The sequence below is a fragment of the Pollachius pollachius genome, assembly GCF_949987615.1.
Source record: "Pollachius pollachius genome assembly, chromosome: 13".
Lineage (NCBI taxonomy): Eukaryota > Metazoa > Chordata > Actinopteri > Gadiformes > Gadidae > Pollachius > Pollachius pollachius.
In genome coordinates this window covers 2,939,309-2,956,474 of record NC_136946.1, presented here as the reverse complement: position 1 = coordinate 2,956,474, position 17,166 = coordinate 2,939,309, and the positions used below count along the sequence as shown (strand labels likewise).

Sequence of the window (17,166 nt, the reverse complement as noted above, 5' to 3'; positions counted from 1 at the left end):
AGGCGCGGGTGGAAACCGGACCCCAGGCGCGGGTGGACCTGAACCGGACCCCAAGCGCCCCCTGGTGGACCTGAACCGGAACCCGGCGCTCCTTGGTGGACCACTTCCTGGACCTAAACCGGTCCCCCGGTGCCCCCTGGTGGATCAGACGAGCACGACGCTCATAAAACACCAACATCATGGCGGCCACAACAAGACTAATTTCAAGGTTGGCGCTGGTCACAGGTCAGTCCCACTGTCCTAAACTCTGCTTCTTACCGTGCTGAACTCAGCTCTTAGTTGTGTTAATTGGTCAAACTGTAGTGGTTACCAACTGAACCGGCTCCGGTTCTCAAGAACCACGCCGGATTATGTTAACCTGGTTTTATTCAGGTTAAAGCCTCATTAGACTACCTAACGTCCCCATAGGTTTCTGTTTCATACAGTATGTAGCCTATATTAAAGTCCATTAGACTCACCTAACGTCCCCATAGGTTTCTGTTTCATACAGTATGTAGCCTATATTAAAGTCCATTAGACTCACCTAACGTCCCCATAGGTTTCTGTTTCATACAGTATGTAGCCTATATTAAAGTCCATTAGACTCACCTAACGTCCCCAAAGGTTTCTGTGTCATACAGTATGTATATTAAAGTCCATTAGGATCACCTCACGTCCCCATAGGCTTGATCACGTCTCTCACGTATTCGGGCCTATATAAAAGTCCCGGTGTAACACCGAATTCTGCGACCCACCGAAAAGTGTGACCACAGGGGGCGCTTTTGCATATCTTTGCAATATGCACGAGTTTGAAGCGTAGACAGGCATGACAAAAACATAAATAAAACATAAGATCTCCCCCAAACCAATTACCTTTTTATTAAAGGTGCTTAATAAATACATTTGATTTGATTTGATTAGCATTTTACAGACCCATTCAATGGATAGGGCGTTAAGTACGGTCCTTCTTTACCCATACAAAAGCTACAGTCAGTGTTAAATTACGCTGATATACCTTTGAGCATTTCCTAGGCTACTGTGTAAAATGATTTTTAGAATTTAATTTTAGCATCAAGAAAAGAAAGACCCACCGGTGGGGGAGATCTTATGTTTTATTTATGTTTTTGTTATAATGCACACGTACATGTTGCAGAAAATGTGCAACAGTGCCCCCTGGGGTCATACTTTTCGGTGGGTTGCAGAATTCGGTGTAACACCGGTATATTAAAGTCCCATCAGGACCCACCTAACGTCCCCCTAGTTGTGTATCATACAGTACGTGATTCAAATAGTTTAATTTCGTTTGGAATAGGGTTTGTTTTCAGTCCTAGGATTAGGGTTATGTTTAGGGCTGCATAAGGGTTTGGCTTTAGGGTTTGGTATTTTGTACCAGAGTTTGGGGTTAGGGTTTCATATGGTTTGGGAAATTGGGTTTAGTTTTGGACTTTAGGGTTTGTTTTGAGTTTTAGGGTTTGTTTTCAGTCCTAGGGTTAGGGTTCGGGGTTCCAATTGGTTGGGTTTAAAGGTTTCATACCAGTGGGGTATTCCACGAACGGAGGTTTAACAAACACAGAGTTAACGCTGAACTCTAAGTTGATTGACCCTGTGCCAACTAAACCAGAGCTGTCGGTTCCACCGCACGGGTTATGCATTAGTTCAATCAACACGGGGTTGGTTAACACAGGTTTGTGCGTGTCCACGCCAAACCCATAAAGACGTGATGTATGGATCATGGAAACCCTGATCGAAATGGCGAAACGGTCCGCTTATTTCAATGAAATGGAACTCCAGGTTCTCCTGGAGAGCTATGACGAGGAGAAGGACATGATCACAAGAAAAGGGAACGCTAAAGCCTCTGCAACCCAGAGAACCAAAGCCTGGCAGCGGATCACTGACCGCGTAAATGCGTAAGACGTCAAAAGCATGATCCTTAATATTTGAGCCATGAATCTATTAATATCCAAGTTAAGCATTCTTAACGTTCCTACCACATAACCCTTTTCTTCTAAAAAATATGTACTCCGATGGCTCCCAAGCGGTCAGCGGATCAAGTAAAAATGAAGTATAAAAACATCATACAAACTGTTAAGCTTTTCCCACCATTGTTTTGGTATATTTTGTCATTCCAGCATTTAAATTGTCATACCATATTTGTCACTCCTGCATTGCCCTTTTTTTTAAGCCAATCGTAAAAAGGCTGAAAGTCGGCAGACTGGATCTGGCCCTCAAATTGTCTTGACCCCAGTGGAGGAGCTGGCAATAGACATATATTCAGGGCGCCCTGGCACGGAGGGGTACCTGGAGGAACCTCCTCAGAGAGTCAGGGGCCATGTGAGGTTACCCCACTGGTTGAATATAGGTTTTTCTGTTTTTCTTGTATTTTAGATTTTGTTTGTCTTCGAAGTAACACATGCAAACCGTGTGCGGGCCACAGCGCAAATGTTCCAAATGTTTTTTTTTTGGTAACTTGGTGGAAAACCTAAAAGTGACAATTCATCAACTTCACAGATCAAGATGGATTAGTGCTTGTAATGGAGCCGCCGGCTACGATCGAACATTCTCCAGTGGATGTAAGTCCGTTAGGACTATTTTATACTTGCTCTTTTAAGCGCCTATCGGCATAGTACTCAGTCAACATTGCTCTTTGTATGATAGGAGGACGATGAAAATCTTGGTCTGGACGTGGATGGGTCATCTGTAAGGACTGAGATGCGCTCAGCATCTCCAACATTATAGATAAAACTACCATTTGCAAAAAACGGAGGGCTACGCAAATAGTCTGTAGTGAACTGAGACCAGGTCCTCGATTGGTAGTGTTGGCTATGTAAGGCTGGAGACGGCTATTTAAATATATTAAAGATATGCGCGAGAATCTATATCCCTCCAGCAAAAAGTCATCCGGATATGCCAAGATGTCGAGCCGTGGTCTTTTTAATCGCTCCCGGTGGATTGCACGAATAATTTGCGCTCCGATATCAACAGGCCTCTCATCAAAAAGGCATGTCATTGTGAACACATGAAATCTGCGGTGAACGCGGGTTTAAATACCCAAAACCGGGTTATGTTCCAAACTTAACCTGCGCAAAACCTGCTCTGACCAGGTTTGATTCAGAGCATATGTTTCTAACATACCGTGTTCATTTTGGAACGGAAAACCTAGGGTTACCGCAAACCCTGGGTTAACTTACCCGGTTATGTGATAAAACCGGCTTTGTGGAATACCCCTCAGGGTTAGGGTTACTGTTAGGGACATGTTTTGGTTTTGGTTCTAGGGTTTGACGACAGGGTTAGGGACAGGTTTTAGGTTTTGGTTCAAGGGTTTACTAGTAGGGTTGGGGGTCTTAACGTTAATAATACTTAATCGAACTTAACAATACATTTTGAGATAATACTTTCCATAGTAGCTACCTTCGTATGTTCTAATTTTCTCAAAATTTATTTTTTCTTTACAGATTTAATTTTTATAATTAACTATCTTCAACAGCAACCAACCAATGATTGTATTTATTTTGAATTAATAAACATAAAAAAAACGCCTCTATTTGCGATTTTGTGCATAAAACCAAAAACCAACGGAGCACATAATTCAGTCTCTCATAACATAAGGGTTCTTGGGGTGGACGCTGCTGGCCCCTGCTGGTGGAGAGATGGTATTGCAGGCTTCATCCCAGATCATGTTCACTGATGAAGCCTGTCATACCATCTGTCCGCCAGGAGGGGGCAGCGGGATCGGCCGCGCGGTGTGTCAGAGATTCGCCTCTGAGGGCGCGCTGGTGGTGGTGGCGGACCTGAACGAGGAGGCGGCCAATGAGACGCTGCGCAGCCTGTCATGTGACCACAAAGTACAAGAACACATGGCGGCGGCGGTGGACGTCTCGTCCAAGCAGAGCATTGAGAGCTTGGTGGAGAGCATACAGGTGAGGCACAGACAGGTAGAGCCGCATACAGGTGAGACACGGACAGGTAGACACTAGGGATGGGTCAGAATATTCAATTATTTGATTATTCGTTCCCGAGGGTCAAAGCCGATTTTTGGCATTTTGACAGTTAACATTTTTTCCCATTCAAATAAACAAGAATTAACGGACGGAACTAATGTTGTTCTGTACCACTATAAGTTTTTTTTATTATTATTAATCATGCATAGAAAAACAACATATATACAATATACAAGCATAAGTAAGGGATAATGCCCGATGAGGTGTCCATTATCAGGAATTAATGGGACAACGGTTGCCTCCGCGAAGAACATTAATTCCTGATAATAGACACCTCGAAGGGCATTATCCCGCTTATACCATGGCCACTTGCCAAAGAAAATAAATTAAGACCATTCATTTATAATTTCTTGCGTTTTACAATCCAAATATATATTTTTTCACAAGCCATAACTTTGTTTCCCTGGTAAAGCCTGAGGGTTTGACTCATACCTGGAACAATCATTACCATCCCGTAAGGTTCTCATGCAACGGAATGAAACTGAAATCAAAGATGAGCAAATCAGGAGAACAAGCAAATTATAAATTGAATATCACAAGAACCCGCGGTCTGGTTCCCAACAGAAGGCTGTAGAATGAGTTCCTAGCTCCTCACCGACCCAGTGAGTGCTCTGACGTATCAAACCCCGCGTCCTCTGAGCCGCTGTTTCCTGTTTCCTGTCTCCTGTCTCCGGTCTCCTCTCCAGCGTCGCTACTTCCAGCCGGCGTCGGTGTGCGTGAACGCGGCGGGAATAACGCAGGACGACTTCTTGTTGCGGCTGGAGGAGGCGGCCTTCGACCGCGTGGTCGGCGTGAACCTCAAGGTGAGGCTCAGGGCCGACGCCCACTCCAACGCCGCCGGGGGAGAGAAGCCAGAGCCGGGGGGGCGGGGCGGGGGGTTGGTCCTTCAACAGCTGTTTGGCGGTCCACCTTATCAGTATTAAAGTATTGATTTTAGTCATGGATGTACTGTAGGTGATAGGACACTCGTGAGGAGTCTGTGTCTGTCTGTATTAAAGTCTGTCTGTCTGTCTTAAAGTCTGTCTGTCTGTCAGTCTGTCTTAAAGTCTGTCTGTCTTATGTCTGTCTGTCTTATAGTCAGTCGGTCTTAAAGTCTGTCAGTCTTACAGTCTGTCTGTCTTATAGTCTGTCTGTCTTAAAGTCTGTCTGTCTGTCTTGAAGTCTGTTTGTCTGTCTGTCTTAAAGTCTGTCAGTCTTATACTCTGTCTGTCTTATAGTCTGTCTGTCTTAAAGTCTGTCAGTCTTATAGTCTGTCGGTCTTATAGTCTGTCTGTCTTAAAGTCTATCAGTCTTATAGTCTGTCTGTCTTAAAGTCTGTCTGAACCTCAGAGGCTGCAGCACTTTGCTAGTCAGAAGAAATAAGTTGCCAAGGCATTTAGTCCTCCTCACGTTCAGATTTATATTTATTACTTCACTTTGCCTCAGAAGTTTGTTTTCCAAACATTCACTTGTCCTCCGTTTTATTTTCTATCCTTCTTGATTACATGTGACGTTTAAGTAGCAGAAAAGAACCAATGCATTGTGGAATCTCTCAAACGTCTCTCCAGGGGACCTTCCTGGTCGTTCAGGCAGCTGCCGCTGCGATGGTGGCCAGTGGAGTGTCCAAAGGTTCCATCGTTACCGTGGGCAGCATCGTCGGCAAGGTCTGTGCGTGTGCCAGACCCACGGTGACCAATCATATTGAAGGAGACCAAAACATGAAAGGACGGTGTGTGTGTGTGTGTGTGTGTGTGTGTGTGTGTGTGTGTGTGTGTTTAGGTGGGCAACATTGGGCAGGTTAACTACTCGGCATCAAAGGCAGGTGTGGAGGGAATCACCAGAACGGCCGCCAAAGAACTCAGCAGGTCAGTAGAGACATTACCGTTCAGTGTGTACTAGTGAACATGCAGTGTGTAGTAGTTTTATCCTGTGTTTAGTACTGAACATGCAGTGTGTAGTAGTTTTATCCTGTGTTTAGTACTGAACATGCAGTGTGTGTGTATGTGTGTTGTAGTGAACATGCAGTGTGTAATAGTGAACATCCTGTGTGTAATTGTGAACATCCTGTGTGTAGTAGTGAACACCCTGTGTGTAATGGTGAATACCCTGTGTGTAATAGTGAACATGCAGTAGTGAACACCCTGCGTGTAATATTGAACCTCCTGTGTGTAGTAGTGAACATGCTGTGTGTAATAGTGAACATGCAGTACTGAACACACTATGTGTAATAGTGAACACCCTGTGTGTGTAACAGTGAACATGCAGTAGTGAACACCCTGCGTGTAATATTGAACCTCCTGTGTATAGTAGTGAACACCCTGTGTGTAATAGTGAACATACAGTAGTGAACACCCTGTGTGTAATATTGAACCTCCTGTGTGTAGTAGTGAACATGCTGTGTGTAATAGTGAACATGCAGTACTGAACACACTATGTGTAATAGTGAACACCCTGTGTGTGTAACAGTGAACATGCAGTAGTGAACACCCTGCGTGTAATATTGAACCTCCTGTGTATAGTAGTGAACACCCTGTGTGTAATAGTGAACCTGCTCCGTCCCTTTAGGTACAGGATCCGGTGTAACTGCGTCCTGCCGGGGTTCATCTCCACCCCCATGACGGACAAGGTCCCGGAGCGAGTGATCCACAAGGTGAGGAGAGAGTGATCCACAAGGTGAGGAGAGAGTGATCCACAAGGTGAGGGGAGAGTGATCCACAAGGTGAGGAGAGAGTGATCCACAAGGTGAGGAGAGAGTGATCCACAAGGTGAGGGGAGGGTGATCCACAAGGTGAGGGGAGGGTGATCCACAAGGTGAGGGGAGAGTGATCCACAAGGTGAGGGGAGAGTGATCCACAAGGTGAGGGGAGAGTGATCCACAAGGTGAGGGGAGAGTGATCCACAAGGTGAGGCGACTGTTTGTTCCAACTGCATGGTAACATCTAAACAGAACAATGTGAATATCTGAATAATCAGACTGTGGGTTATTTTGGTAGCTTGAGAATTGACTACCAACATAAAAGTCCCTGCTGATTGAAGATTGTGAGTATGCTGGATCTACCAAAATAAAAGTACCGTTGACCTGTCTGGTTTCAGATGACGTCGCTGGTGCCCCTGGGGAGGATGGGCGAGCCGGCTGGTGAGCCCCCCCCCCCCTCCCGTACCGTTACATTAACCAACACAAAGTCACTGTAGCGCATCTAATGTAACGCTAACTAACACAGAATCACTGTAGCGCATCTAATGTAACGCTAACCAACACAGAATCACTGTAACGCATCTAATGTAACGCTAACTAACACAAAGTCATTAATGCATCTAATGTAACGCTAACCAACACAAAGTCATTAATGCATCTAATGTAACGTTAACAACACAGAATCACTGTGACACATCTAATAACATAATGTAACATTACGCTAGCCAACATGAAGAACTTTAACCTACCTAACATAACGTTATAACGTTAAATAAGAGAAAGTATCTGTAGCGTAGCTAACGCACCATTATGTTGACTTAACAAACATTAACTTTAACTCTGAACGAACCACAAATACAACAGAAGGCATGTTTTAGTAGTCTTTGGTCTCTCCATCATCTGACGTCCCTCCGTCTGTATCCTGTCTGTCTGTCCAGAGGTTGCAGATGTTTGTTCCTTCCTTGCGTCGGACGACTCTCGCTACATCACGGGCGCCAGCATCGAGGTCACCGGTACGTCTCTGAGCCCCCGCTGGGTGTCAGCAGTCCCTTCATGTGGTTCACTGGTCTGAGCTAACCAACGACTGTCTAACCTTGGTGAGGTGTGCCTGTTGTGGCGGTTTAGGGCCGCGCTGTCTTGCTAACCGCTGCATCGTGTGTCTCACCCCTCAGGAGGACTTTTCATGGGCTAGAGACGGCGTCACCATGGATACAGAGAACCTCTCATTGGTCAAGCCAGCTGTCAATCACAACGGCAGCGGGTGCCTTTTGTACTGTTGACGGCGGACATCTTTAACTTATTAATTCTGAAGAAATTAATTTGATTGCCTATTTTTTTGTAATTATTACATTTGTAAATGCTGTATATTTGTGAACGATTCTGTAATTACAACAAACTACAATTTGTATAAAAACATCCAGCAACGTTGTTTTGTAAACCTCTTCTGCTTTTTATTGGTTTATTTGGGCGACCTTTTTAAACGAGAAACAGGCGACACAACAGCAGCTCTTTTTAAAAAGGTTATATATTACAGAAACAAGAATTTAAAAAAATTACTTACACACATTATAAAATAATACTTTTTCTTTTTCCAGCACCATGATTGTTGTCAAAACATTGTTTCTCCAACAAAAATAATAAACATAATGGATCCGGTTCTGGGCGGTTCTCCGGACTCTTGGGGAAGGGAACCACCCACTCCTCCCTGCCATTCGGACCCCTCTACCTTCCCCCCCCCTGATGGAACCCAGAGGTCATGGGACCAGGTGGAACCTAAGCAGCCCCAGTTGACAGAACCTTCAGACCAGTGAATACGATACGGGGCAGGGAGAGGGACTAGGGTCATGACCCACGCAGCCCCTGATGTTCTGGTTCAGTTGGATCCCAAAGCACCCTGCTGGGCTTATTTAAATAAATACAATAGAATACTATCTCTGTACAACTGGACTGGACTGCCTTCGTCTCCCTGGGGGGGGGGGGTGGTCTACAGCTGGTCTGGGGTATGCTGGTCCTGTTCTTAACACTGGGGGGGGGGGGGGGCACCAGAGAAAGAGCAACAAGCTCCATGGCATTTGGATTCTTCTAAAGGTCACCTCCCTGTTGTCTCCACTTGGACTACATCAACCACAATGCAACACACCGGCAAGATAGAAGGGGTATATTTGTTCTGGATTAAGCAGGCAGTGTATTTTTTTAAATAGTAAATAAAATATCGAAAGCAAAGTAGAGCGAACAAGATGTTAGCGTGGAGAAACGATCTTCTCTCACGGAGGAGTCCAGCGTGGAGGAGAGGAGTGACTGACAGCTTGGAGAGTGGGCGGAGAAGGGGGGCGGGGCTACATCTAGTCGCCTGCTCCTCCCACAAGGGGCGGAGCTTTTTCGTTGATGTCAGAAGAACACGTTCCATCCTGAAGTAACCTTCCTCTTCTGTCTTCCTATTGGCCGTTGGATGCGGACCTCTTCGTGACACTTCCCGAGGTTCCCATGGGTTGGCGTCCATTTTGAAGTTGGGAGGGGTCTTTTTCCCCCAAGGCGAGTGATTGGTTGTCTCCCAAAAAGAGTGTGTGTTTATGAGCGTGTCTGAGTGTGTCTATAGAAGTGTGTTTAGGTACTCTATGATGTGTGTGTGTGGGTGTGTGTGTGTGTGTGTGTGTGTGTTTCATATCATTTACAAGATAATTTACAAATTAGCGGGTAGCTGTTACCATGTCGACATGTATCTCTAAGTGCATGCGTGTGTGTGTGGTTCTTGGTCATTGTGTGTGTGTGTGTGTGTGTGTGTGTGTGTGTGTGTGTGTGTGTGTGTGTGTGTGTGTGTGTGTGTGTGTGTGTGTGTGTGGTGTGTGTGTTTAGCCCTGGAAGCAAACAGGTCCGACTTCCAGACCAAACTGCTGGTTGCTCTCCCCAAAGTCTGTCACCTTGACGTCCATCAGAGGAAGGTGCTCCACTTGTGGCGTGTTCACCTCCAGCACTGTCCGGTCCAGGCCCTTACGGTACTGCAACACAGGGTCACATGTTACCGTCATACACACTGCAACATGTTACCGTCATACACACTGCAGCACAGGGTCACATGTTACCGTCATACACACTGCAACATGTTACCGTCATACACACTGCAACATGTTACTGTCATACACACTGCAACATGTAACACATGTTACCATCATACACACTGCAACACGTTACCAGCATATTGTTGAGTCAGATGACTCATATTAAAATTGTGCGCGCGACTAAATGTAAAAATGTAACACAATGTGTGCGGTGTGTTGTGCGCTGTGCGCGTGTGTTGACTCACAGAGCAGCCGTCCACCAGGGCCTTGACGTAGGGGTAGGTCTGGTAGCTGAGCTCCTCGTCGTTGGCGGCCTGCAGCTGCAGCGCCCTCTGGTGGCCGCCCTTGGCGCTGCGGTCGGCCCAGGCCACGGAGCGCTGGCAGTGGTAGGTGAGGTTCTGACGCGCCTGGACGCTCAGCAGCCTCAGGAAGCCCAGCTGGACCACGCCCACAGGCTCCCCGCTGGCGTCCATGTAGGAGAACTGGAGGAAAGGTCAAGGGTCAGGGGGTCAGGGGTCAATCTGACAGGGTGTGGTTTCAGAATCGTGTTGTCGGATCTGGCCCAATCTGGCAACGCTGGGTGGAAATTGAGTGTGCAGGTTGGGGGCGTGGTCTTTGGATAGGGGGTGTGCTCTACTGACCTTGCTTCCTGCGGCGAAGCTGCTGTACCAGGAGCCAGGGCTCTCCGTCTCCCAGGTGTTCATCTTCACCTGCGTACACGAGGGCATCAGGTTAACCCCCAGCCCAGACCCGGCCTAACCCCAATCTCTACTCCTTCGTCTGGAACCCCTCTTACCACCGAACTGACGCTAACAGTGGTTCACTGTTCCATAGTTCATAGTCAACTGTTCTCCAGGTGTTATTGGTGTCCTGAGCCTGTTCTCTAAGTGTTATTGGTGTCCTGAGCCTGTTCTCTAAGTGTTATTGGTGTCCTGAGCCTGTTCCCTAGCCTGTTCCCTAGCCTGCTCTCCTGATGTTTTTGGAACACGTCCTGAGCCTGTTCTCCAGGTGTTATTGGTGTCCTGAGCCTGTTCCCTAGCCTGTTGTTCAGGCGTTTTTGGAACAAGTCCTGAGCCTGTTCTCCAGGTGTTATTGGTGTCCTGAGCCTGTTCCCTAGCCTGTTGTTCAGGTGTTTTTGGAACACGTCTTTAGCCTGTTCTCCAGGTGTTATTGGTGTCCTGAGCCTGTTCCCTAGCCTGTTCTCCTGATGTTTTTGGAACACGTCCTGAGCCTGTTCTCCAGGTGTTCCTGGTGTCCTGAGCCTGTTCCTAAGGGTTATGGTGTCCTGAGCCTGTTCTACAGCTGTTATTGGAACACGTCCTGAGCCTGTTCTCTGAGGGATATTGGTGTCCTGAGCCTGTTCTCCACTTGTTTTTGGAACACGTCCTGAGCCTGTTCTCTAGCTGTTCTCTTAGTGTTTCTGGTGTCCTGAGCCTGTTCTCCAGGTGTTCCTGGTGTCCTGAGCCTGTTCCTAAGGGTTATGGTATTCTGAGCCTGCTCTACAGCTGTTATTGGAACACGTCCTGAGCCTGTTCTCTAGCGTGTTCTCTTAGTGTTTCTTGTGTCCTGAGCCTGTTCTCCATGTGTTCCTGGTGTTCCTGTACCGGAGGCGTAACTGGCTGTAACTCACAGTGTTGCTGGCCTTGCTGGGGTACAGGCAGGTCTCGGCCGATCCGCTGGTGAAGTTACAGAACACCTTGAAGGAGTCCCGCGAGCAGCCCTGGTTGGGGTCGATCCAGTACTCTCCTGCAGGGGGAGACAGAGAGCTGAGGACCAGAGGACTCCTCCGCTACACCACCCAGTAACAAACCATCACAGAGGACCACACCCAGTAAGAGACATCACAGCTAGCTGAAGTTGTCCTGGAAGGAGGACAGAGGGGGAGAGGTAGGGGAGGGGAAGAAGGAGAGGAAGGAGAGGGTAGAGGGAGGAGGAGAAGAAGGAAGGAGGGAGGAGAGCGAAGGAAGGAGGAGAGGTAGAGGCGAGGAGGAGGGAAGAAAAAGTGTGAGCGAGGAGGAGGAGGAGAGGGGAGATGAAGAAGGAAGGCGGAGGGAGAGAGGAGGAGAGGGTGGAGGAACGAGGAGGAAAACGAGGAAGGGAGGGAGGAGCAGTAGGAAGGAGGAGAGGGTAGAGGAGAGAGGAGGAGGCGAGGAAAGGAGGGAGGAGCGAGAAGAGGGTGAAGGAGCGAGGGGAGAGGGGCTGGAGCACTAGCCCCCCCTCCATGGCGGAGGAACCCCCCATCGTACCGTCGAGGATCCCCGGCTGGCTGAGCAGCAGGTCCTGGCAGGTGCGGGCGGGGCTGTCCCGGGTTCCCAGCGGGAAGCGCATCGTCTCGATCTCCTGCCGCAGCGAGTTGAGCGAGCCGAAGATCTCCTCCAGGCCCTCGCCGCCCGCCGCCGCCCCGGGAGCGTCCGCCTGCTCCGCCTCCGACTCCCACATCATCTTGCTGGCGTCGATGGAGCGCTTGGACTTGGGGCTACGCTGGATGGGCAGTAGTTGGATGACGTCGCCGGGGGGGCCCTGGGGTTAAGGGGGGGGGGGGGGGGGTTAGTGATGTCATTGTCGTCACGGCGATCGGACACGGGAAGGTCCGCCCGAACGCGTTGCGGTGGTCACCCTTGTTGTGTTCGTCCTGGACGTGTTTGTTGTTCGTGCACGCGATGCGTTGGTGTGTAGACGTGAAGTGTGTTTTCAGCTCGTCTACACACCAACACGTCGTGTATATGAAGGACAAACGCACCTAACATTCGCTATTACAATACACACAAACGTGTGTATTGTAATAGTGTGTGTCTGTCACCCACACTCTACACTCAAGACAAACGACAAAGCAACCTAAACCCAAACCGAAGCCTCAAGACATCGTGGGCCGACGCACACTTCACATGGTGTCACATGACCAGAAGCTGTCACCCCCACCTAGATGATATACTTCCTGGTTTGGTATAGAGAGAGGGGGTACTCACGGGGGGTCCAGAAGGGCCAGGTATACCCTTCTCTCCCTTGGGTCCTGATCCGCCCTAAACACACACACACACACACACACACACACCAGAATTAATCAATTAGCTAATTAGCAATTAACAAGGCCCTAACGAGGTGATTAGTAAGGTCTACTCACACTGGCTCCCTTCGCTCCCTTGATTCCTTGAGGACCCTGGGAAAACAAATTGACCTCGTGAACACATGATCCATCATCACAGCTCTATGGGTAATCACTACAGAACGCTGAACACATGAACATCTATAGGTAATCACTACAGAGTGGTGAACCCATGAACATCTCTATAGGTAATCACTACAGAGTGGTGAACACATGAACATCTCTATAGGTAATCACTACAGAGTGGTGAACCCATGAACCATCAACACAGCTCCATGGGGGACCACTACAGACAGGTGAGCAAATGAACATCTCTACATGTAAACATTAAAGGTTAAAGGTCAAAGGGTCTTACAGGCAGACCGGGGGGTCCAGAGGGTCCTAGTGGTCCGGTGGCTCCAGACAGACCCTGGAACCCAGCAGAGACACACAGGGAGGTCAGGGGTCAGACTGGGGGGGTCTAGACTCAGGGGTCAGACTGGGGGGTCTAGACTCAGGGTCAGGGGTCAGACTAGGGGGGTCTAGACTCAGGGTCAGGGGTCAGACTAGGGGGGTCTAGACTCAGGATCATAGGGTCAGGGGTCAGACTAGGGGAGTCTAGAGTAAGGATCAGGGGTTCAGGGGTCAGACTAAGGGGGGTCTAGACTCAGGATCACAGGTTCAGGGTGGGGGTGACGTACGGTCTCTCCCTTGGGTCCCCCGGTGCCGTGGGAGCCGGTCATGCCCCGGTCTCCCTTCTCTCCCTGCTCTCCGGGGGGTCCGATCAGACCGATCAGACCTGGGTGACCCTTCTCTCCCTTAGAGCCTGGATCTCCTCTCAACCCAAGCAGACCAGGAGGACCCTGCAGGAGGAGGAGGGAGGAGGAGGAGAAGGAGGAGGAGAGACATGGTTAACATGTATTCTATTCACCCTCTCTAATGTCCTGTTATGCACCACCATGAAACCTCTGCAAACATCTAATGGACCGGCTGGAGCTCTCATGTTGTATTCAGCACTTTAGTAAAACTACAGGAAGTACATTTAGAAACAGGAAGCGTTCTGAAGGTCTGGTCGGTCCGCTGTTCTGTTGACGGGTGTGAGGATGAAGAGGTGGAGGACTTACCAGAGGTCCTGGAGGTCCCTTCTGTCCGGCCAGGCCAGGAGACCCCTGCTCCCCCTGCAACACATCAGCACAAACACACGTCAACTCCCACAATGCAGCACTCCCTGCTCTCTCTCTATGCCCACAGTCCTGTAGCTCAGCATCTTCACTTTAAAGTTGCAACATTTTTGAACACAACTGAAAGCAACTAGACTCAAATCTCACTTGTTCAGAGTTCGCCCAGACTTTGAATAGCCTCCCCCCTTATCCTCCTACCTCCCAAACCCTCTTACGCACTTATTGTATGTTGTTTGTCCTGGCACTTAAAAATAGTACTTATCATCGTGTAGAATCTCATCCTAGCTATCTCTGTTGTATACAGGGAATGGGTTAACCTAGTGATTGTTCGTGCTTGGCACTTGGTTCTATGAACATCCTCACTGTACCCACAGAGATATATTGTTGTTTCTCTTTCTTCTGACAAATGGACTTATCGTAATAAGCTTTGGAAATGAAAGCGTCTGCTAAACGCCCTGAATGTAAATGTAAGCAAGCCACAAACAACCAAACGCAAAACAAGCGGAGAAGATGAAACAGACGACGAATCCCAACAAAGTACTGACCACGGATCCAGGCAGGCCCCTGAGCCCCTCGGTTCCGGGCTTCCCTGGCTGTCCCTGGGGCCCCACGGGGCCCGTCTTTCCTGGTGCGCCAACAGCGCCGGGGTCTCCCTGCAGAGAGAGAGGAAACATTGCAGCGAAACGTTATCACCAGGCCGCGAACACATCGATTAATCTGTTCTGGATCCACACACAACATGCAAAGCCCCCGTCGGATGACACGCAGTCTTCATCTGGTTCAATGTACGTTCAACTTAGTCAAACTTCGGAAGTATTCCGAAGAAAGGAGGAGGGACTGAGGAGTTGTGATGTCACCAAAGGGTGTGGTGGCCAGGAAACTGTGGAAGCCCTAAAAGGCGTTGGTCTGACCACTGCCTGGCTCTTAGATCAAAACGACCTTGAAGCAGAGCTTGACCTTTGAACCCTCACCTTGGTTCCCTTCTCCCCCTGTCTTCCTTCGGGTCCTTTGGTTCCGGCAGGGCCCTGGAAGATCAGACACAAGAACAGAGTGAGACGGGAAAACTATCAAAGAATGTATCACAGTGAGACTTCTTGTTGTCTGAAAAGCGAGATGAAAATAATGTTTGATTGATCAATTTAAGGATTATGGTTGACACACTTCGCGTCACTGCTCTAGAGTCTCTCTACTCCACGCAATAAACGTGTGGCTTCACCGATCGACTGTTCTAGAGCACAACGTTCTAGAGTCTTCAGGAAGGACTCCTGAACCTCACCGGTCGAGCGCTCTAGAGCACATTGTTCTAGAGGCTTCACAGAGGACTCCTGAACCTCACCGGTCGACCGTTCTAGAGCACGTTGTTCGAGTCTTCACAGAGGACTCCTGAACCTTCGGAGACCTGAAGCACTTTTCTCTGAGTCAAATCTTCCTTGGAGTTGAGCCCTGAATCCGGAGGGTTCTACACTGGAGCACCAGGACAGGATCGTAGGGCAGCGGCAGTCAGGGGCTCGAAACGGCCACCCCTCCACGTCTTTCTAAAGGTTCTCCGTTTACGGTACCGTATGCACAGAACCTTAAAACTCAACCTACCCTCTTCCCAAGAGGTCCAGGGGGTCCGTTCTCTCCGGTGGGTCCCGGGGAACCCTGCACCACAGAGGGGAAGTGAGTTGAACAACGACCCAATTACAATTACAATTAGGGCATTTAGCAGACGCTTTTATCCAAAGCGACTTACATCCCACAACAGAAAGTGACATCACAAATACAAACAGGACATGAGTCAGGTTTAAATACCAGTACATGATGTTAGTAAGTACAACAGCTCAGTACACAATAACTATAGTTAAACGGTAAAAACATGACATTAAAACATAACAAAGGTATCCCTACATGATATTAATCAATACAGCATAACAATAGTGTCACCAGTAAAACATAACTATAGTATGTGTAGTAAAACATAACAAATGTATCTCTACATGATATTAGTCAATAAAGCATAAAAAAAAGTGTCTGAAGTCAGAAAACCTAACTATAGTATGACTATTCAGTAAAAAATAACTATAGTGTGTTTAGTCAATAAAACATAGTTATATTGTAAAGTAAAGTAAGAGGAAACTCACAGCTTCTCCTTGCTCTCCGTCCTCTCCTCGGTCTCCCTTGGCTCCGTCCTGACCCTAAGGGAACGCAAGAAGACTCAGCACCAGCTAACTCATCAAGGTCTGAGCCTAAGCAGACTCAACACCAGCTAACTCATCAAGGTCTGAGCCTAAGCAGACTCAACACCAGCTAACTCATCAAAGTCTGAGCCTAAGCAGACTCAGCACCAGCTAACTCATCAAGATCTGAGCCTAAGCAGACTCAACACCAGCTAACTTATCAAGGTCTGAGGCTAAGGAGACTTAGCACCAGCTAACTCATCAAGGTCTGAACACAAGGAGACTCAGCACGAGCTAACTTATCAAGGTCTGAGCCTAAGCAGACTCAACACCAGCTAACTTATCAAGGTCTGAGGCTAAGGAGACTTAGCACCAGCTAACTCATCAAGGTCTGAACACAAGGAGACTCAGCACGAGCTAACTTATCAAGGTCTGAGCACAATGAGACTCAGCACGAGCTAACTTATCAAGGTCTGAATACAAGGAGACTCAGCACGAGCTAACTTATCAAGGTCTGAGCACAAGGAGACTCAGCACGAGCTAACTTATCAAGGTCTGAATAGAACGAGACTCAGCACAAGCATACTCATCAAGGTCTGAGCCTGAACATGGTTATTGTTTACATTATTTAGTTTAGATACCTAACAGGGACTAGGTACAGTAATAAGCATGGACTAGTTAAGGTATCTAACATGGACTAGTTAAGGTAATTAACAGGGACTAGTAAGGGTAACTAACAGGGACTAGTTAGGGTAACTAACAGGGACTAATTAGGGTTATCAGGAGGAACCAGTTAAGGTTATCAAGAGGGACTAGTTAAGGTAATTAACAGGGACTAGTTAGGGTAACAAACAGGGACTAGTTAGGGTAACTAACAGGGACTAATTAAGGTTATCAGGAGGAACCAGTTAAGGTTATCAAGAGGGACTAGGTCAGGTAATTAACAGGGACTAGTTAAAGTTGTCAGGAGGGACTAGTTAAAGTTGTCAAGAGGGACTAGTTAAGGTTATCAAGAGGGACTAGTCAAGGTAGTAGTT

General features: G+C 48.0%; 2 protein-coding genes across 7 annotated transcripts in view; one reads left to right on the top strand and one right to left on the bottom strand.

Moving 5' to 3' along the window:
- The first annotated feature begins 155 nt into the window (after positions 1-155).
- Positions 156-7,961, top strand: hsd17b8 (hydroxysteroid (17-beta) dehydrogenase 8). Of its 2 annotated transcripts, XM_079749670.1 has the most exons (9): positions 156-225; positions 3,694-3,896; positions 4,664-4,780; positions 5,525-5,620; positions 5,736-5,821; positions 6,522-6,606; positions 7,050-7,092; positions 7,590-7,664; positions 7,824-7,961. In XM_079749670.1, exons 1-9 carry the CDS (start codon positions 180-182, stop codon positions 7,841-7,843), a joined length of 771 nt encoding a protein of 256 aa, XP_079605796.1. In that variant the 5' UTR covers positions 156-179; the 3' UTR covers positions 7,844-7,961. The 2 variants fall into 2 exon arrangements, with proteins under 2 accessions (XP_079605796.1, XP_079605797.1); XM_079749671.1 differs by lacking the exons at positions 7,050-7,092; positions 7,590-7,664; positions 7,824-7,961 and adding an exon at positions 6,699-6,728 and having other exon boundaries at positions 6,522-6,652.
- A 116-nt stretch (positions 7,962-8,077) lies between these two features.
- Positions 8,078-17,166, bottom strand: part of col11a2 (collagen, type XI, alpha 2) — a 54,120-nt gene continuing 45,031 nt past the window's right edge. For all 5 annotated transcript variants that reach the window (XM_079749665.1, XM_079749666.1, XM_079749667.1 and 2 more), the window contains 14 exons: positions 16,094-16,147; positions 15,561-15,614; positions 14,942-14,995; positions 14,516-14,623; positions 13,914-13,967; positions 13,491-13,652; positions 13,166-13,219; positions 12,829-12,864; positions 12,674-12,727; positions 11,954-12,227; positions 11,338-11,453; positions 10,349-10,417; positions 9,953-10,189; positions 8,078-9,647 (listed from right to left, as the gene is read on the bottom strand). In XM_079749665.1, coding sequence (XP_079605791.1) covers positions 9,501-9,647; positions 9,953-10,189; positions 10,349-10,417; positions 11,338-11,453; positions 11,954-12,227; positions 12,674-12,727; positions 12,829-12,864; positions 13,166-13,219; positions 13,491-13,652; positions 13,914-13,967; positions 14,516-14,623; positions 14,942-14,995; positions 15,561-15,614; positions 16,094-16,147 — 1,473 coding nt within the window. In that variant the 3' untranslated portion in view covers positions 8,078-9,500. The remainder of the gene's footprint in view (positions 9,648-9,952; positions 10,190-10,348; positions 10,418-11,337; positions 11,454-11,953; positions 12,228-12,673; positions 12,728-12,828; positions 12,865-13,165; positions 13,220-13,490; positions 13,653-13,913; positions 13,968-14,515; positions 14,624-14,941; positions 14,996-15,560; positions 15,615-16,093; positions 16,148-17,166) is intronic.